The 22,551-nt window shown below is 27.3% G+C and overlaps 1 protein-coding gene across 2 annotated transcripts in view; it reads left to right on the top strand.

Moving 5' to 3' along the window:
• The window catches only part of Cul1 (cullin 1), a 61,254-nt gene that overhangs the window by 8,502 nt on the left and 30,201 nt on the right, over positions 1-22,551 (top strand). For both annotated transcript variants that reach the window (XM_016062773.4, XM_016062774.5), the window contains exons 3-9: positions 1,302-1,461; positions 8,997-9,164; positions 14,326-14,376; positions 14,911-15,001; positions 15,287-15,450; positions 18,722-18,884; positions 20,418-20,656. In XM_016062773.4, the coding sequence (XP_015918259.1) occupies positions 1,302-1,461; positions 8,997-9,164; positions 14,326-14,376; positions 14,911-15,001; positions 15,287-15,450; positions 18,722-18,884; positions 20,418-20,656 (1,036 nt within the window). The remainder of the gene's footprint in view (positions 1-1,301; positions 1,462-8,996; positions 9,165-14,325; positions 14,377-14,910; positions 15,002-15,286; positions 15,451-18,721; positions 18,885-20,417; positions 20,657-22,551) is intronic.

Below are 22,551 nucleotides of genomic sequence, written 5' to 3'. Positions count from 1 at the left end.
TCCCACCTGTGTGTCTAACATGTGTTGGTCTAACTCTGGAGACAGGGTTTTTTTTTTTTTTTTTTATACCGAGGATGCATACAGATTTATTTTTTGCGTCCCAATTTTTCGATTTTATTAAAATGTTTCGATATCAAAGATTAAAAAGTCGGGAAATTTATAAACTTTCTTCAAAAATTTACGCGTCCCGCGGGACGCGTAGCGATCATTTTTTTGCGTCCGATTTCAATTTTTTGCGTATTTTACGCGCTATAGCGCGTAAATGTCTTCCCTGGTTTCCCTTTTACCCTCAAAATCTAAGTTTCTCTATGGTTACTCTTTTAATCCTATTTTTAATTTTATAATCCTTCAAGCTCCCTCTTTTTTTAAAGCATTTTTAGCTTCAATTTTTTATGAAGTAATATTGAAGTACATTTTTTTCACTTAAAGTAAACAAACTGCATGATTCCCTCCTTATTTTTAATTTTTTTTTAGAAATCTAAAATGAAAAATTTCTTACTTATATATTCACTTTTTTATTTTAAAATACTCGCTCTTTTAAATTCACTGCAAAAATATGGAAAAGAATCTTTTTGTCCTACTGCAGGGTGCCATTTTCTCATTTTTTCAATGTTTTTAATATTGCATTATTATAGTTTATTTAAAATAAATATCCAAGTTGTGGGTGCAGTATAGCCATAAATGGCTCTTGCTCAAAAAATTCCTAACAAACTAACAAAATTGAAATAAAATGTCCTATAAGCAATCAGTTAGCAATTTTCTATAATATTGAACAATAAACAGCATTTCATGCTTTATTTTCAGATTGTAGTAGGACATTTTGATGATTTGACTTTTTGGAAAAAAATAATATTTAGTAATAAAATTAATCGTTGAATTTTCTGAATATAATTCAACGATTTAGTTTTTCAATCAACACTTGTTACCAATTTACATAATTTGAATTTAAGTCTTTTTTTGCTACTTTCTTAGTTTTAAAAAAAATTTCAAAAATTAGTTATTATGAATAGTAATTTTTTAAATCACTTTAATAACATTTGAACTTACTATAAAGTTTTTTTTTCTTCTTTTTTTTCTCATTTATGTCTGCAATTTTTTTTTTGGTAATGTTCTTCCAAAATAAATCATACTAATGTATTTTTTATCCTTTTTCAATTTTTTGTCCTCAAAAGTTGCATTTCTTTTGCTTTGTGTCTCTTAAATATTTTATCTAAACTATTTACATCCCAAAAGTGATTTTTAGGAATATATTGGAAAAATCAGAGAAATATCTTTTGGATTTTTGCCTTAACTTTTTTTAGACATGTTTATAATTATTGCACAAGTGTACATCATTATGGTTCAAGATCTTCATCTAAAAGTAAAAAAGGACCTCCTCTTGGCGGAGCTCAATTTGTAGGACATGAGTTATATAAAAGATTGAAGGAGTTTTTGAAGTGCTACCTCATAATTCTACTCAAAGTAAGTTATTTATTTATCAGTATTTATCTTTGTAATTTCTCATTGTTATTGAATTTCACTTTCTTGTTGATTATTTTTAGAAGCCTAAATGTTATCCTTTATCCAACGTTTGCTAGAGAGACAGGATGTCATGTTCAAAAATTTTGCCCTCTTTTTTTTTTTCCTTATTTTTTTCTTACCATACATTGAGTTGTTAGTAATGAATAAATTAACTTAAATTACAGTCAACCCATATATATATACACACACAGTGTAACGTCCCATATCCGGACGTCCCTTTTTCAGAAGGGTCAATTACCCGGACACTTTTTAACAATCAAAATAAACAAACATATCTTCATCTTCCCCTCTCTTAAAAAAAAAAAGAGTTCTTTTGACATGTTCTCTCTTTTTCTAGCTTCGAGTGATTTATGCATTGAACCCATAAATCATCAGAAAGGGGAAGAGAAGATCTACCAAGACCATTGAGTGACCGTTTGGGACGCTCCCCCTCTGGAATGCAGAGGAAGAGGGAGATTTGTTTTCAAAAGAGCGCAACTGAGTCCCCTCCCCCCTTCTTTCCTATGCAGCTGGCTAGTAAAAGCATTTCCTGGAAGCGTATAAGCAAACCGTACCACGGATTGGAAACTTGGTGATTGCTGTTGGAATTGGCGATGATAACGTGTAAATGTGGTAGAACGAAATTACATTAACCTAAACCGCAATTTGATATTCTATTTCTCCTTCTCGACTAGCCATGATGAATAAAATATATAAATAAATTAATCAACGTTTCTGCAGGTCCTTTTAGTTGAAATTTCATTTTTTCAAAATATGTTATTCGTCCTATCTCTTTTAGAAATTAATTGGAATTATAGTTTTTTGAACAATATATATATTATTTATACCTGAATGAAAGAAAACTTTTTTCTTGCAACTTGCGTTATTCTCTAAGCTTGTGTTGTTCATCTGGAAATTAATTTGTAAGTGTGTGATGAATGAACTGTTGTAAAAATAACTCATTAATTCCTTTTCGTAGAGAATTAAGAAAGAAAAAAAAACTTTATTGTTAGGATCACTTTACAAATACACTATATTCAGATTTTATAAAATGCAATAATTTATATTTTATAAAACGATCTTGTTTTTTGATATAACGGATTTAATTTTTTAATTTTTTTTTATTACAGGAATTGTGTTTGCGAAGAAATAAAAATATTTTATTCATGAACCAATCACAATAAATAACGTAAAATTTTAATACCATGTTTTATTGGAACGCTATTTTGAAGAATTAATTCTATTTAATTTTTATTGTAAGAAAACATAACCTGTTTTGTTTTAGTGATATTCTATATTAAATCAATCTTGATAAAAGAATAATGTAAAAATTTTATGAAGAATTTTTTTTTAGAAATTAACAAAGACATTATTTACTAGAAAAAAAAATCAGAGTATTCAAAAATGTTATCACGCTTTAAAGTAATAATTTCTTGCAAATGAAGTTATTGATATTTTTAAAATTTTAAAGTAATCGGAAATGTGGAGCTAGTGAAAAAAGAAATGTGCAATAATTTCAAGAGGGAAAAAATGTAGAAATGAAGGGATTTTTCTTTAATGACCTATGCCACTAGTTTTAAGCTCTAAATGATATTTATTCATTTTAAACTTAATCTGAATCTATCAAAATATCTGATTTCATATAAATGATATCCAATTGTATCTGATTTAATGATAATTGATTAAAAGTAATTTAAGAAAACAATTGTAAGTTATTATGTGAGCTTTGACTGTGTTTTTTATTTTATCAGTTCAGACTGAAAACCTGGAGTTTACCTGAGTCTTAAAACAAGTTTGAGTGAAACTATATAAAAAATTAAAGTTTGAAAGCATTTGTTTCATTACTAGAAGTATTTATTGTAAAAAAATATTTATTAAATTTCTTTTTTTGCAATGAGATCAGATCTTAAACTTCGTGAAAAATTGATTCAATTCCTTAATATATATAAAAGTGATTAAATACTTCATTTATTATGGAGGTCATAGATACCTTGATACTCCTTCAACATTAGAATAATAAATGCAATTAATAGCTAATGCACAATTTTAAAAATATATTTTATTTACATATATTGCATACAGGTTATTCTGCAACGATCATACGTATTATATGTTTATAGATTCCTAAATACTGTTAAATGAATTAAGTAATTAAAAACATAATTAAAAGAATAACACAATTAAAAAAATTGTCAATCTTCAATTAAAACCTTCCTGTTGTCAAATATTAATAATAATTCTAAATTGTAACAACTTTTTTAAACACAAATTTTTAATTCTCAAACTTAATACTATCCTTCATATGAAATATCAGAAAATTTATAAAAAACAACAACTTTTTTTTAAAATTGAGCCATTGGCGACAACAGAGGCTAGATGTATGCACTGAGTTAATAAATTATATGTTATAGAACTCACATTTAAGACTTAGATCAATTTATTATTAGTTCATAAGAGTTTTTTTTAATAAATAAATATAGTGATCGTTTGATTTATAATTGTAACTCATGAGTGTTTAATGTTAAGTTATAATAACTTTTGAAATAATTTTTGAAATATGCAAAGCAATTCGACATTCATTTTTATTTGTATGTGAATCAAAATATATTAACTTAACTTTCAATAACTATAGATAAATAAAAAGCAGAAGTTAGATAAAAACTTTAAATGTAAAAAACTTTCTAAATAAGATTTAAATGAAACACAATCACTACGCCTGAGTGATTTTGTAAAGAGTTTTAAACTTTTAAATTTTACAAGTTAGGTGAAAAGTAAATATCTTACAATAGTTGTAGGGAATTAAAGAAATTCTAAATTATATCAACATTAAAACATTGAGTGCAAAAAGTTTTCAATTCACTTAAAAGTTCACTGGAAAGTTCCCAAAATATGGTGAAATGCGCAAAAAGTAAAGTTAACACTAAGAGGTCCTAACATTGCATCGCTTTCCTGACCAAACTATTGGGACAGTATTGCCAGATTGCAACTACCCCCTATTTACTGGGGATCAAAAATCCAAATCTGCCGAAAAAAAGTTTCTCAAATTAAGTGCGTTTTAGTGTCTGATTTCCCAACTTAAAATATATTGTCTGCTATAATTAATTGGCATATTTGAAGTCCCCCTCTCGATCCATTAAGATTGAGTCCTAGAACGTAAACATTTGATCATTAGATCAAAAGTTAGTTTTAAATTTTTTGTTTACTGCTCACTGTACACTAAAATGTGAATTTTTTTTTTTTGAAATTTCGACTTTAATGCCATTACTTCAACCTCCTTCGGGCTGTGCTTATTTTAGGAAATTTAATCTCAAATTTTTTTTTTTCTCTTTACTTTTAAACTGTAAAAAACTTCTTCTCCATTTGTAAATTATGAAAAATTTTTTTAATCTGATTGTGTAAACAGTTGATTCACTAAAATTGGACATTCTGAATTAATTCCTTTAAATAGTCATTTATATTATTATTAATAATTATTTACTCAAAATTATAATAAAGGAAAGTTTGATTAGAAATGTAGAAGTTTTTGCTGCAATAATTAGGGAATTTCTATTGACAAAATTCGAAAACATAAAAAAATTAAAGTAATTTTTTTTGGAGCAAAATGCATTTTTATTTAAAAGGAAACAATATTGACTTAATATTTATAAGATAAAAGGCTCTCTAATCACTAACACTGATGACAGGAAAAAAGTTCATTTTTTTTCTTCTTTTCCACAAAAAGTTTAAAACTTGTTGTTCTTTCATTATAAAGCAATCATATAATATTCTTGTATCATGTAAAACTTTATGACAAAGTTACTTATCTACCGTTTTACAATTATAAAATGAAGTAATTATTAAATTCTACTTGCATTTTAAAATGTAATGCTCAATTGTTCAATGAATTTGACCATTATTATTATAAAACTGTGTATAATGAACATTTCAACTTAAATAATTAGTACGAAATAACTGCTAAAAATTCTCTTAAACATTTATAAATATTATACATTTATAAATTTCAGCTTTTCGCATTATTGCTAAATAATCTCTACGTCGAAAAATATTTAAAGAATTTCATAATAACTGAAAATGAAATAAAATTTTAAAAAAATTGTAAATGGTTATCGAGCAGGAAATGCAATCTTTTAAGTAAACAAACTTTATTGTAATAATCATGTCATTATTAAGGGTTAAAAGTTATTGTGAAATTATTAATTTTAATTAGTGGATGAGTAGGAAAATAAGTTCACTACTCGAAATACGTTTAGTGAAAGTTATGAAAATATAGAAGTGGTTATGGAAGTAATAATACATGATATTTTTATCTTAGTTTTATTACGACCTTTAAAAAAACGCTTATAAACACAATTTAGTTAACAGATACAAACAATTATTTCGGCGCTATAACAAAAAATATGCTTTATATTTCATTTAATGCAGAAGAATTTAATTAAGACCCGCTTAATTGAAACTATGAAATGTTGCACCATATCTAACTTGGTGAATGATAGATACGTGATACCGAAAGCAAAACAAAAACATAAGCGCACAGCTCTTCGGTGATTGTTGAGAACGCTCCTTTAACGCCATTAGAAATTTTCGTCAACTGTTTCCAATCCGCGGTATGGTCTGCTTATACGCTTCCTGGAACCTTTTCATTAGAGTATTAGGGAAAGAAGAAGTACTATGGAGAAAAGGTTAAACACGGCAAACGTTAACTTGGAGGGGGAGTCAAAATGGAAAATTTGAAAAGGTCTAAAAGGATACACGTCCTTGAGAAACATTCGCTCTACCCCATACCATGTAATATTTAGGAGGCGGGGGGAAGAAAGGGGTAACATTCTTGCTTTAGCAGACTCTTTCAGTCACACACAAGAAAAAATAAATAGAACCTGATCAGCATTCCGCACCTTTACGCTTGATTGATAGCCAATGATCAGAGAGAAAATAAGAATATGTCACTTCCCCGCCCTCAAATTGAACAATCTCCTCTTTACGCATATTTTCTCTCACAAATAAGGAGGAAATGAATTTTTTCCCTCCACCTACCAACCTTAATGAATGACGGGAATTTCCCCTTCTTGCTTGAATTGTTCTTGTTCAAAATGGTGGAGAGAATAATTAATATTTTCATAACTGTCAAATTTTTTTCGTTTTCTATATTTTAAACAATAATTATTTTTTTTCCTAATATTTTATTGATTGATTAGATATCATTCTAATACTAAAACATTATTGCCCTGAAAAATAATGTTTATTTATTTTTTGCTTCTTAGATTCAGATCGTTTATTAGATCATTTTAAGCTTTGTTTACCTTGGGGGTCTATTATACAGAAAATTCTATTATCCGAACTTCTGGAAGTTCCACTGATTCTGGATACGCGACTTTTCATTGTATATATATATATGAAAATTGTTATTTTATGACAAATAATCCAGATGAAGTTTTATTTCACTTGACAAAATGACAAAAGATGCCCTTTTACTCCTCAAAAAGTGTGCTTTTACTATTCAAGTATACGAATTGCGGCTGTAATTTTTAAATCCCGTGAATCCGAATAAGATTAGGTTGGAGTATATTCTACATGATTTTATATGAAATATGAACATACATTGTACGTTTATATTTTCCTGCTAAGGGCCAAACCTTGAACAAAAATTTGCAGATCCCGTTTTTTTCTTCTTTTTGGGAAGGTGTCTATTTGTAAGCATAATTGCAATTTTTGTGACGGTACCGATTTTACTGAGATATATGTGAAAGTACCGATTTTACTGTAATGATTTGTGTGAAGATACCATTTTAGCCTGGTACATTTTTGTGAAAGTATATAAATATATATATACATACAGTGTTCCCATTGGTCTCGGAATTGTGCATGTCTCAAAGTGATAACTGAAATTCAAAATTCACATTCGGCTCTTCAACGATTGTTATAAAAAAAAGTAGTTTAAGTAACTATAAATAATGGTTTAAAAAAATCTTCTTCAGATTAGGATTTATATACATATTTTTTACATCTCTAAATGTAGGTGCTTATATTATTTCTAATTTTGAATTTCGCTTTTTGACTTACATGATTATGCATGACGTATCAAAACTTGACTTGTAGCCTAAAAATTTTCGCTAGTAAAATCTCCGTTATTTTATTTCTCCATTCTTGTCAGGTATGATAATTAAATTAATTTAAAATAATTAATTAAAGTTCTAATCTTACTTTGATTAAAGTTTAGGTTTAAACAAGAAAAAATAGCAATTATACTAAAAATTCTTAAGATTTCAGCCTCTCTTTATATGAATAAAACTTTGTTTACTGTTTAAATTTGTTTGTTTATTGTAATGCATGTATAACAATGCAACTGCATTTTTAAAATTTCTGACTACATATTAAATTATTTAAAATGTGTTAATATTTTTTTATTAAAAATATTTCCTTGAAAAAACCTGTTTAGTTCATATCGGGTGAAAAATGATATCTTCAACTTCCTTTATTATTTATTTAAAACCTGTTTATTGGTCATATAAAGCATGCAACTACATTTGAAAAATTTATTTCACAGACTATATTATTTAAATTTCTGCCTGATTTAATTTCATTCAAATATTTCTTTTTGAGAAAACCCACTTGAAGTTTTCAATAGTAATATAAAATTATAGATTTGAGTTTCTTTTACTTTACAAATATTAAAAACTTAATCATATAAAGCATGCAATTCTATCTGACAAATTATACTGCACAATAAATTATATAAAATTAACTGTGCATCTATAAGTTTTAATAAAAACATTTGTTTTTAAAAAGTCCACTTGGTGTTCCAAGTGGGTTTTTTCAAGATGGGCCTACCCACTAAAACCCGGTTTTTTTTAAAGTTGGCACACTTAGTGAACCCTGCAGATTTCTGAAGTAGTGAAATTCCTTGCCATGCTGACGGGAAATTTTGTTCTCTGTGTCAATGACTCTCTCTGCAGCTTAGATCCCCCTTAGTTGGGAAGTTTTGGACCACCCCTTCCTACAGCCCAGACATTGCACTGAGTGATTAAAATTTTTCCCGATATTTCAAACATAATTTTGTCGCAATCACTTCAATGATGACGAATATGTCAAAACGGCCGTGACCTCTTGGTAAACAGAGCAGACGGCAAGTTTCTATGTGGAGGGTATTTTAAATCTAATTGTAAGGTATGATAAGTGTTTAAACAAACTTGCAACTGCTGAAAAAAAGAGAAACATATGTAGAATCTGAAAATAAATTTGCTTATTGAAAATTTTCTTTCATTTGTTTTTATTTTCAAACGACCTTTACTTTAAAGACAACCCTCATATATATATACTGCACTGTCCTTCAGGGCTAAATGCATTTCTAAAGCTGGCCACAATGTCTATTAAATTGGACAGGCCTTATTCATTGCAATATTTTTTAATATGTCTGTATTTAATGTGGCATGTTGTATATAACTGTAATGAAATTTATTACCACTAAATCTCACTACTATCTCTTACACCTTTATTGAAAGGATGGAATTGATTTGATGGATGAGGATGTGCTTAGGTTTTATACAAAACAGTGGGAAGAATATCAATTTTCTAGTAAAGTTCTGAATGGGATATGTTCCTATCTAAATCGCCATTGGGTAAAGCGAGAGTGTGATGAAGGTCGAAAAGGAATTTATGAAATTTATCAAGTATGAATATTTTAATTTACTATTATTTGTTGCATTTTTAAGATATGGCATATGATATATTTGTTTCAGGCTTTAGTTGACATCAATATTTTTATATTTTTTATGCATACTTAGAATGAAAGACAGGTTTGAGAATGTCCTGTTTTATTTTAAAATACTTAATTCATAAAGATTTGTTACCCTCGAAATTGTTTATTGTTATGTCCTAAATAGGGAACAAATATTAAAGCAATTTGTTTCAATAGTTTGACTAAGTTTAATTTTCTCAATTACATATCGGAAAGTTTTTTTTTTAGATGTGATAATTTTTATATTTATATTAATATCAGTATTTTGATATTCTGTTAAGTTTTTTCACTTTCAATTATTTGCCTTATCAGCTGCATTGTGTTGAATTATTTTTTTAATTTAAAATATAGCTACATATTGATTTTGCAGTTTTGAGTAATTTTTTTGGTTATCTAAGGATTGTATTTCTTTTGAATTAAAAAAAAATATTTTCAAGCAGTTATCAAGTCAAAAATTAATTTTCAAATTTCTTTTAGAATAGCTACAACTTATATTGTCAAAGAAACTAGTGTTTATTAATAATTAAAGGAAAAATACAACATTTGGTGTTATTGTGAATCAATCTGGATGACAGAAATTTCTCATAAGCCATTTTTTTTCCTGCCATGATGCATAAGTTTCAAACAGCTTTCAGTATTGAGTTTGTAATACTTATAAAAAAGTTTAAAAAAAGTTTTTCAGAAAATTCATTTAAAAGTGTAATAGATTCTTTTTTAGTAAATGATACAAACTGAAAGAATCTATCATTGTGCATACCTGCCAACTCTTCTGATTTTGACAGAAAATGTCCGAATTTCGGACCTGTTTTATCTTCCGATTGTTAACAAAAATTTTCTGCTTTTTTAAAAGTTGTTAAATTTTTTCTTTTGATACAATTTTTAATATTTGAGATATAAAAAATAATTTGTTAAAAATTTTAATGAACGAAAAGGGAGTAAAAGAAAAATTCTATTGCAATAATAGGAAAAGAAATTTTGAGTTAATCCTCCCTTTTGCTTTTTCCCACTTTCTCCGCCTGTCATAGAAACTAAATAGTCAATGAGTCACTTGAGTTTCCGTGCACAAATAAAGAACTCCACTTCTTTCTATCTGAACCAAATTGTTCCACTTTCATAACCATTAAAGCAAGTGTAGAAGAAAGAAATTTATAGCGTTATTCATGAAGCTAAATCGGGAGTTTGTGTATGGTCGTATAAATTTAATTTGTAATTTTGGTGCGGTTCTACCTTTCTACTTGCGCTTTTATTTTGAGAACATGATGGGATACAAGTTAACAGCTACGTGAGCAAGGTTGGCAAGTTTCTGCCGAGGTGGTTAAAACCACTGGTAGAAACTGGTTAAAACTGGCATGGCAGTAACCCTTTTCTGCCACATTTGTGGCAGAAACTGGCAGAAATTCAGAAAATGACATAAAAGTAAGTACTGAGATAGACATACAATGGATAATTCACAGAAAAAACAATTAAATGTTAAATAAAGTACAATTTATTTACAAAATTATCACCATTCAAAATCAAATATTACATTGTTTGCACTCTGCAGTAATCTATAACAAAAGGCAAGTTTTGTGGCAGTTTCTAAACCTAAACAATCTCTCAATTTGCTATGCACAAATGAAAAATTTGAGAAGATTCTCTCAAGTCCAGCAGAACTAGCAGGCATTGCCATCAAGGAACAAGCAAGATTTGTGAAACTTTTATGTATTGCATATTTTTTAAAACTGAACCACCATGTAGCAGCTGGGGTAGTTGTCAAAACTTGACTGGAAAAATAAATTTCAGGAAGTGGGGCCAATTTGTTTTGCAAAGCTATGACACAAGGTACAAAATCTGGGTTAATATTGGCGAGTAAAATTCTGGCTCTTTCTTCTTGAGCACATGATAATTTCAATCCCAAATACTATGGATGCAGCATATACAGGGTATCCGCGCACCTGGAAAGTCATGAAAAATCATGGAAAGTCATGAATTTCGGTATTGAACAAAATTTGTCATAAAATGTCATGATTTTTACTATTTTTTTGAAAAAAATCATGGAAAGTCATGGATTTAGGTCTCCGAAAAATCTTATTTTCCAATTTCTTCCTGTTCCAAATATCTGAATTTCTAACAAAATCACCACTCAGTCATATTTTATTAGAATATAAAATGATTTTATCATGTTCTTTAAAAATTATGGTGTTCTTTCAAAAAATGAAAGAAAAAATATCATTTCTAGAGCGAATTATCCTTTAAACTCTCTTCTGTGATTTAAGAATTTTTATTATTATTTTTTTTTAATTTTGTAAATTTAAAATTCTAGTTGAAGCAAATCAGTTATTGGCGAATTTTTTTTTATTCCGAAATGAACAGAAAAACAGTTATTGGCGAATTTTTTTTAATTCCGAAATGAACAGAAAAATCAGGAGTATTTCTTTCCTTTCTGATGAACAAGAAAAGTATCTTTAGAATATAATTCTGCAGAAATTTTTTTTTTTTTGCTTTTGTATTTTTTTCAGCTATTTTATTGTTTCAACTCTTTCCTTACTCTGTTTTTTAAGTTTAAAATCTATAAATGTGAAGAAGAAGAGTATAATAGTTTTGGTTATACCTATTTCGAATAATGTTATTATAATGCTTTTTTTAATTTATTGTTGGAGAAAATAGCAACTTTGTTAAGTCATGAAAAATTCTTGGAATTAGTTATGGAAAATAATGAAAAGTCATGAATTTGAAAATCTGAAATGTAGCAGATACCCTGCATATAAGCTAGCAAATGATAATCAGTAACTGCCTGTTTAAATCTGTATGTTACTTCTTTTTTATAAATAGCCCTAAAACTCTCTTTACTTAATTCATTTTTCAGTTTACTTAAACAAAATGTCATTAAGCAATTACTAAAACTAATATATAAGTTTTTTTAGTTTCTGCCGGTTTTTACCGGTTATAACCAGTTTCTGCCGGCAAAAAGCCAACCCTGTACGTGAGAAAGCCTGAATCAAGCCGTTGCAACATGATTTGCGTTTAAATCATGCAACTTGCTTCAAAATATAATTGTTTTGTATTTATACTGAGTGATGGATCAAGGAAACAATATTTTTAGTTCTTTCAGGATAATTATATAATGGATTTTCCGTTTATGAGGAGATCGACTTTTGGATCAAGTTATGCATATTGTGGAGTGGATTTTTTGGTATCTCATGACAAATAAATGAAATTAAAAAAAAAAAAAAAAAAACACATGAACTCAGATAAACACCAAAGGCAATGATTCTTTTAAGTTATCTAATTATTTCTCAAGCTCTTTGGATGAGAAGCAAAAATCAGTAGAAAATATGACTGTGGGTGAATAAAGACTACAGCTATAATTAGCCTGTTAATACCTGAAAAAGTGAAAGAAATCTAGAATCAACTGGAAGTGCAGTGGTTAATAGATTTTATATTTCATCTTTGCTATATAGTTAAAAATCCTACACATGTTCATTTATTGTTATTTATTTATTTATTATTACTGTAATTTTATACTTAATTAAGATTTTTATTTGTGTAGATTTCTGAATTTTTTGTTTTTGTTACAGCTCTTACATTTCTGTTTATTACTAAATATTTCAGTTTTTACTTATGTTTTATAGAAATGCATTTAAATAATATTTTTTGAATCTTTTTACATTAGTTAAGCACTATTGCTAAATGTAGTTTACAAAGAAAAAAAAAACCTAATGCCACAATTTATTTTTTCATTCAGTAAATTTAAATGCATTGATGGGAATTTCTGCTTGATGAATATTTTTTCTATTCAATATCTTGTGGAAAATTATAAAGAAAAGTATTATTAAAAGGTCTGAAAGTTTTAAATTATTTAATGCACTGGGTATTATATAAATGAAGGTTAAATTTATCATGATTTAGAAAAATTAAGTAATTGATCCTCAATAATGTGGTAAAACAATTGAACCATTAAAACTGTAAAATTTGAGAGAAAAGTATCTATTGTGTATGTGGCAAGGTAAACCCACAAGAATGCATGGGAGATAGGGGGGAAAAAAGGAGTCAATAATTACTTCAACTAAAGACATATGTTACATCTTAATTGGCCCAATAGCGGTAGTAAAGGAATTGCTAAAAAAAAAAAAAAAAAAAAAAAAGAACGAGTAACCCAATAGGTCCATTGGACCATAAAAAAAGAAATAAAAAATTTAGAAGTGAAAAAAAAAACACATAATAAAGAAACTTATTCAAAACTATAGCAGAAGCATTCTTGTGACTCCATTGTTATTGGTGCTAACTATTTCATTTGTGGCTACTCACTCAATATCACGACGATATAGCATTGCTACTGTGGAATTATGGATGAATAAATAAAAGTTCACAATTTGTCTTGAATTTTCCTTTATTTTAAAGTGGTGGAATGCACCAAGGAAGGGATAACACACAAATACAATATTGAAGGGCACACAATTATGTTTCACTTATTCCTGGAGTTGTATACAAAACAAAACAAGAACTTCTAAAAAAAAAAAAAATTCTTGAATCAACTCACCTTTCTCATCAAAAAACCAGCCATGATTTCGCTATAATGATCCTTTTTTTGCCATGCTGTGCATTAAAAACCAATCTTTGGCATGAGCAAAGAACCTATGAGAAACAAAAAAATAAAGTGATGTCACCAAAAATAGCCAATAAAAAATAAAGAACCCAAAAAATTGATACTTAAGTTAGTTTCAAAATAAATCCTTGGATTGCAAAAGCGATCTGGCAAACTTAGCTAACTAAACAACATGTTAGTGATTATCATGAAGCTATTGATAAATGGATTTATTTAACTTCCTATTTTATAATTCAGTTAAAATTACCAGTTTTAAAATTTGAGAGATGAAAAAAAATATGCTTGCTATTCTTCAATTAAGGGTTATAATAATAATAATGAAAAACTTGTATTTTTAATAATGAGATTAGATGTTTGAATCGGACAAATGCATTTTCATTTTGAACAAATAGTTCAAAAAATTTAGCAAACTTATTTCATCAAAGCAAAGTTTTTAAAACTGGACATATAAGTATTGTTTGTTTGTTATGTGTACTGAATTTTAATTAAATATTTTTGTTATTTACAGCTGGCTCTTGTGTCTTGGCGAGATTTTTTATTTAGGCCTTTGCATAAGCAAGTAAGAACTCGGAAATTTATTTATAAATTTCGTGAAACTTCATTTAAAAAATATTGACATTTGACAATTGTTTCCACTCTTATTCTTTGTATTAAATGTATGCTTCATAACTTCAGAGTATAAAATGTTTAAGAAAAAAATTGCGAAGGTTATTCTAAATAATAATTAAACATTTTTTTTTTTTATTATTTTGTTTACAACTTCAGGTCAGAGATTATTTTTTATGTTAAAGCTTCAGTGTTATTTTATCTTTAAATAACCAGTAATTGATTTCAAAATTGAAAGATTGATTGTAAAAAGAAATTGAAAAACTTTTAATTGAAAACATTTGCAATAAAAAATACTGAAATGAAGAAATAAAGATTAAATTTAATTTACTTATGTATTATAAAAGCATTCACATTTAAGTAAAAAAAAGTTGAAGACTGTCTAATTTTTATTAAAACTGATATGATCTTTAATTCAAGATGTTAGTTCAAAATATATTTTTACTTTATTATTATTTCATTAATTAAGCGATTGTTATTATTTTAGGTGACTAGTGCTGTACTGAAGTTAATAGAAAAAGAACGAAATGGAGAGACTATAAATACAAGACTCGTTAGTGGTGTAATGAATTGCTATGGTAAACAAAAGCATTTTTACATTAATCAAAAGTAAAAATTGAGTGTTAATTGCATTAATTTGCTGTATACAATGTTTTATGAAAGAATTTATCTTTTTATGAGTTGCAATATTGAGCAATGCTTGTATATGTCTTTTTTAACGTTGTGTTTTTTATTCTAATTTTATTTTTTCGTTCGTATAAATTTTCAGTTGTTCATTTCCTTAATTTAAGGAACAAATTAATCGTTATGGGAAGCAACTATAATTATGTATTGACACTTTTTAAATTGAATTTTTATTTCAGTCGAACTAGGCCTAAATGAAGATGATCCTTCAGCAAAAGGACAGAATCTTTCAGTATACAAAGAAGCTTTTGAAAATACATTTCTTAGTGATACAGAGAGATTCTACACTACAGAAAGCACAGATTTTATTCGGGAGAACCCAGTTACAGAGTATATGAAAAAGGTTCTGTGTTAACCTAGTTTCCTTTTTAACTTAATTCTAATTAATATGTTTCTAAAATATTTATGTTCAACTTCTAAGATTTTTTTTAAACTTTGTTTTGAATGGTTTAGATATTTGTAAGATAATTCTTTGTAGTTCAGTAAAAATATTGGAATTACCAATTATTAGATAATTTGTTTTAAATTTTTTTATCATAGTGTTATCATTTATGCTTGCAACATTTAAAATTCAAAATTTAGAATTATTGCTTTTCAGCTCACTGTAGCAGTTGTTATTAAATCACAAATATTTGTCTGGATCTGAATGATTGTTTTAACCAATTTTTGTTTGTTTGTCTTAAAACAGTAAATATTATTTATAATAGTGTAAAAACAAGCAATTTTATGTAAAAGTAACTTACTTAATACTTTGGGGGCCATATATTATTGTAATAGGGAGATAAATTGTTATTTCAAGGAGTGATATGAAAAAATTATAAGCTTGATGGTTTTAACAATCATATTTGCAAAAATGTATATTCCGAAGAAAAAGAGGTTCTTAATGATATTGACTGATAAAGCATTGTAAGTATATAAAGAAATATTTGATTCGGATCTAATTTATGTTAATGTAATCTCTGATTATTTAATCAGTCTTTATTTAAATCATTATCACGATTGAGACTGTGCGGGAAAAAAAATCAGAGCAATATAACACCAGTAAAAATTTAAATAGACTAAGTTGTTCAATCATTTGCCATAGATAGATATTTCTTTGCCTCCTGTGGGTTTAGGATGTATTGCAAACTAGATAATAGCCATGTTCGAGCAAAGGGTAAAGCACAGGTAAGTCTAAAAATCATTAGAGTGCTTTTAAAAGAGCATTAACTTGTTTGTAAAAGAAAAAAGAGCAAGAGAGGATTTTTTTCAAAAAAAAATCTCTTTTTATATTTAAAATTCTATGAAATTTGACTTGTTCTTTTTGGTCTATTAGAAGACGGATATTTTTATATAAAAAGAAAGTAACATAAAGATTTTTTTTCTTTTTTTTACAAAAAACCCTTCTTTTCTTGGACCATATTGCTCTACAAATAATTAAATTAAGGGTAAATTATCGTATGATTCAATGCAGATGTAGAAATATGTAGAGAGATTTGTCAGATATTGATGCAACGAGACTTAATTGTAAATCTAATGTTCAACTGTGAAAGTCGGTATGTAACACATAAAAAATTTTACATGAAAAATAATTTAAATAATTAGCTTACATTATGAATAAAATGAGTTTCTTATGGTTTATAAGAGAAAAGTCAATACATGTTTCAAAGGGAAAAAATGAAGACAAGTATAGTTCTTCTTTTCTTATCATTATTAAATGGATGTTTTATTATGTTAATGTTGCATTACTCTGGCAAATTTGTGTAAGGAATTTTTCTGAGTATAAAGTTTGTATTTAATGAATGATGTAAAAAGGTTCTGTGTGCAAGAAATCCTCTCTGAAATCAGTTTATAAAGAAACATTGTTTCTCATTTGCATGCTTGCTATTTTAAATGTATGCTAACTTATTTTTAGTTTACCATACTGTATTTAAAAATGTATCTTGTTTTATTGATTTTTATTCTTTTTATTTTTATCTTTGTCCTTTTTTATCAAATCTATATATGAAACATTTGCTAAATGAATTTTTTTTTATATTAATGTATCATTATACCTATTTTACTTTGTTTAGACTCCATGATTTGAAGTGTAAAATAAAACACACTGGAATAAAAATATAATTCCATATCAGCATTTTCAAAATTTAATTTTTTTGTTCTTTGTCCCCATATTATTTGTAGGATTTCCATTCTTACCCATATATATGCATAGCTGCCAACTGTCCAGAATTTTTCAGATTTGTTCCTAATTTTTAAATCAAATCTGAAAATCTGATATTTTTATAAAAAATCTGAAATTTGGTGAAATTGCACTATTTTTGCTTTTAAACCAATCCCTTGTTCTGATCGCCACAATCGCGCTTCCTGAGATTATTGTGCAGAAGTAATTTTTAGTAGCTTTTTGTTGGAAAATACTATTCCAATAGCTGTTGCTTATCATTTCTCTAAATTGAATCTTAAACAACTATTATTATTTTTTAAAAAATGTATTGTATTATTTAAACATTTGCATCAGAAATATTTGTCTATGATGTAGTTTAATATTTACCTGTGTTTTATAATTTGGAGAGGAATAATTACATATTAATAGGTAGTGTTTTTTTTTTTTTTTTTTTTTTTTTTTAACTATTATACCGGTATTCCTAATTATAAAATAACATTATAAACTTCCCACAAAAGATAGTGTTCTTAATTTTTTTTTACTAATTTACATGAAGTATTTAAATATATTATGTTTATTAATGTTATTATTTAATGGTTAAATTTTTGTTTTACTCTTGTAATTGGTGCATATAATTTTGTCGTTTATAGTGCTCCTAATTTTTGATTCCTAAGGTTGGCAGCTATGTATATGTTCTAAACTTCATGCTATATTAACAATAAAATAAAATAATATTCTTTCATCTTTTTTACTGTATACTGTAATACTTTTTTACTGTAAATAATTACTGTATTTTTCACTTCATTAGTAGACTTTTTCATTAGCTCTATTTTATTAAATTTTTGAGCAAAAACGTATATCATAACGCAGGACTCGTAAATTTTTTTCTGAAATTGTTTTCCTGGTTCAATATTATTTGTACAGAGGTGCCAAATAAGGTTGTTTTTTTTTTGTAATTTTTACGAATATTAGTTTTGAATACAAAAGGAGAGGATTGAGACTACAATTTCCTGATTTTTTTCAATGACACTTTATTTTCTGTCACTAGTTTTTAAAACTTGTAGATAATCATTTAGTACTATATTTTAAATTGGAGACTAATCTTAAATATTTTAGCTTATTTGTTCCATAATTAAAGTCAAATCAATAATTCTAATTAGTAATCCTAATTGCTTCTATAACCTAACTGTTGATTTTTTTTTTACTTTGAATTAAATATATTGAGGCTGATTTTATTATTTAAAAAATGTAAATCATAAAATGTTCAATGTAGTGGGTTATTTTGCTCTATAATTTCACCTCTAATAAATACCAAACTATTTTATTGTTAAAAATAGTTTTAGCAAGATAGTTTTGTTGCTAAGGAAGAGAATTACTGCAGGTTGGCATCTCTGTTTCTATATTCAAATATCATTAGAAATGTATGTATATTTATGAAAATTATTTAAAATTGAATTGCATTGAAACTTTACAGGCAGAACTAAGGTTAAAAGAAGAAAAGAAGCGTGTGCAACTATATTTGCATGAAACAACTCTTGAAATTGTTGCTAGGACATGTGAAAAAGTATTGATTCAAAAGCATCTAGAAATATTCCATTCAGAGTTTCAAAATCTTCTTAATGATGATAAAAATGAAGGTATTAAAATGTTTGATACTGAAATAACTAAAAGATATACATATCTATCGAGTTATATATATGGATATATTTTCCTTTTTGATTTGACTGGGAGGAACAAGAAATTTTGTGCCCTGTTTTTTTTTATTTTTAATAAGTATATCTAGTCTAATTATCCTTAAAAAAATTCATAAAATGGGAGATATAAGAAGATATAAGAGCAATTCGTTTAAAACTGCTTTATTTCAAGAAAAGATTTAAAATTGAAACATTCTATTTTCCAATGTGTGTTACCTAAAATTAGATTTTTTTTCAAACTTAACATGAATTGTTGTACCTTCCTTTTCTTTAAGTCATCAGCTTTTTAAGTCTTAGTATACTTAAATTTTCATATCATCTCTGTCAACTTAGATCCATTTACATTGAAAAAAATGAAGTTAAAATTATCATTTAATTATATTTAACTGCACATTAGCGAAACTGGGTAGTCATGCTAAAGTGCTGTGATACCTCATATTTTGATACGACATATATTTTCAAGGGCTGTTTCTTGAATGTTTTACTTTACATCATGGTTACCTTAATTGGAAATGAAAATAATTACTAATGATTTATTTTTCAAACTCTGTGGCATCGCAATTGATAAAACCATATAGATTTGAGATAGAATTATAACTTAGTATTATTTGTTATTATCAGTAATAATATATATGTTTTATTTTCTTCAGCACATTTTAATGATTATCATACTCTACTTAAATCATGCAGAAAAAAGAGAGAAAAAAACTGTTTCATTCGAATTTCATAAAGATATAGCTACCATTCCCACCAATTTTTTTTACTGATAATGTAGAGTTGCCAACTTGCTCCGGACAGCGGATAAATATTTTTGAATGGTAGTTTTTAATGTGTGATTCTTGGTTTAATTAATTAGATTTATTTGGTTTCTATCCACCTCTATTTCTAAATAATTAGAAGGTTTATATAATTTGCCACTTTATTATATTTTAGTCGTGTTAAACCTTAAAAAAAAAAAAAATTAGCCAAATATTTGCAAATTTTAGCTTGTAGTTATTTACCATTTTTTAAATTAATTTTGCTTGTCCGGAGCAGTTTGCATCTCTGGATAATGTTATTTTCTGAAACCCAGAAAAATTATATCAGAAAAAATATTATCAGAATCTTCGCATTCTTATCAATTTTTTTTAATTTTTAAAATAGTCTTTTTTTTATTATAATAATAGGCTTCTTGAGGCTTTTGTCTTTCAGTGCTATCTGCCACATTCCTAAAAAACACTAAAAAAATTTTCAATATAAATTTTTTCTTTAGAGAACATTGAAAAAAGGTTTTTTTTGAACATAATTTTATTTTAATCATTTATTCATAACAGTGGTGTTAAAATAATATTTAAATGCAACATTTAAAATTACTATTGCAATTTTCTGTAAGCAGCTCATTTAAAATAAGTTTTCTCAGTGCTCTATTGTGTATTTTCTTGTTTATTTTATTATATTTTCTTCTGTTTTTGTCCAATGTATTATCTGAATTTTTAGATTTAGGTAGAATGTTCCAATTAGTTTCAAGAATATTTGATGGCCTTGGAGAATTGCGAACCCGGTTAGAAAGTCATATTCATAATCAAGGCCTCTCTGCTATTGAAAAGTGTGGGGAAAGTGCCTCAAATGACCCCAAAGTATATGTTAATACAATATTAGATGTCCATCGAAAATACAATGCCTTAGTAATGACAGCTTTTAAAAATGATGCAGGATTTGTTGCTGCTCTTGATAAAGTATGTTTTAAATTAAAATATCTATGTTAACTATATTTGTAAATAGTATTTATCTGTTTAATATCATAATTAAAGAGTGAAAATATTAATGGCATTGACATTGCCTAAAGGTTTAGGTATGCTGTAAGTTAAAAAATAGTGTTAAAATCAACTTATGTTCCATTGCAGCAATTCTTGGTAATAATTTTTTTACTTCTTAAAAAAATTGTATATAAAACTATAATTATTTTTTATATTAAGCTAAAGTATTATATGTGTACATTATGCGATAACTGATATAACACCTGAGTTTAAAAAAGCCAAACTTTTGGCTGGGGAGTTGATTTGATTTCGCCAAGAATTATCTAAAGGAATTAGGAAACATCTCTTTAATATAAAGATGTAAGTGAGTAAAAAAAATCAAACCAAGACTCATGCCATAGTGGTTCAAATATTTCTTATGATGAAGTGAAATAAAATAAAAATGTTTTGCACTTGTTTGGTGGTTCTACTGCAAGTAACTTTAAAAATCTCCCATTTTGAAATGTATATGTCTGTAGTTAAAAAGAAAAAAATATGTAACACAAATACTTTGTTAGACGTTGTTTGATACCAATTGATTCGATTTCTATGCTGGTTCGTTTGATAACAAATGAATAAAATGGATTATGGACTGTATTTAAGATTTTATTATCATTGATGCTATGAGCACGCACATGCTATAAGATCAACAACCAAATTTCGACTGTTTGGGGGTTACAAGAAACGGTGGCGAGGATGCTAAGACAAAGATGTCAAATTGGCGCTATATTTCCGAGATACTGAACATCCACCTGCCGTTGAATTATATTCAATAAACATACAAATTAGCATAACAATGGTACATAAACATTCCAGTATAAAATTTACAAAGATTGAATAAATGCTGTAGGTACACATAATGAGAAAATTAACATAAATCTTTGTTAATTGTCCAATGGCAAAATACACAATTTACTAATACAGTGGAAAGTCGCGTATCCGGAATCGGCGGGACTTTCCGAAGTCCGGATAATCGATTTTTCCGTATAATAGACCCCCAAGGTAAACAGAGATTAAAATGATCTGAATCTAAGAAGCAGAAATTAAATAACATTATTTTTCTTGCAATAATGTTTTAGTATTAGAATGACATCTAATCAATCAAAAACAAAATATTTAAAAAAAAAATAATTATTGCTATTATAAAAATAAATATAGGAAACTAAAAAAATTTACAGTTATGAAAATATTAATTCCTCTCTCCGCCATTTTGAACTAGAACGTTTCAAGCAAGAAGGGGAAATTCCCGTCATTCATTCATTAAGGTGGGTAGGTGAAGAAGCAAAATTCATTTCCTTCTTACTTGTCATTCAAGTTGAAGGGGGGGAAGTGACAAGTTCTTACTTTCTCTCCTGTCATTGGCTATCAATCAAGCATAAAGGCGTGGCATGCTGATTGGGTTCTCTTTATTTTTTCTTGGGTAACTAAAGGGGATTCCCCCTCCACTTTAACGTTTGCTGTGTTTACCCTTTTTCACAGTGTACTTCTTTCCCTAACACTTTATCAAAAAGGTTCCAGGAAATGCCTCTTTTACTAGCCAGCTGCACAGGAAAGAAGGGGGGAGGGGACTCAATTGTGCTCTTTTGAAAAAAAATCTCCCCCCCCCTTTCCTGCATTCCAGAGGAGGAGCGTTACTAACGGTAGGGTCTTGGTAGATCTTCTGTTCTCTTTTCTGTTGATTTATGGGTTTAATGCATAGATCACTAGAAGCTAAGAAAGGAAAAAACCTGTCAAAATACTTTTTTTTTTTTTTTTTTAAGAGAGTGAGAGTTTTTTTTAAGAGATGAAGAAATGTTTGTTTATTTTGATTGTTAAAAAGTGTCCGGGAAATTGAC

Source organism: Parasteatoda tepidariorum, chromosome 12, assembly GCF_982258835.1.
Source record: "Parasteatoda tepidariorum strain Cologne lab strain chromosome 12, Ptep-v5.0, whole genome shotgun sequence".
In the NCBI taxonomy this organism is placed as follows: Eukaryota; Metazoa; Arthropoda; class Arachnida; order Araneae; family Theridiidae; genus Parasteatoda; species Parasteatoda tepidariorum.
This window is presented reverse-complemented; position numbering and strand designations above follow the sequence as displayed.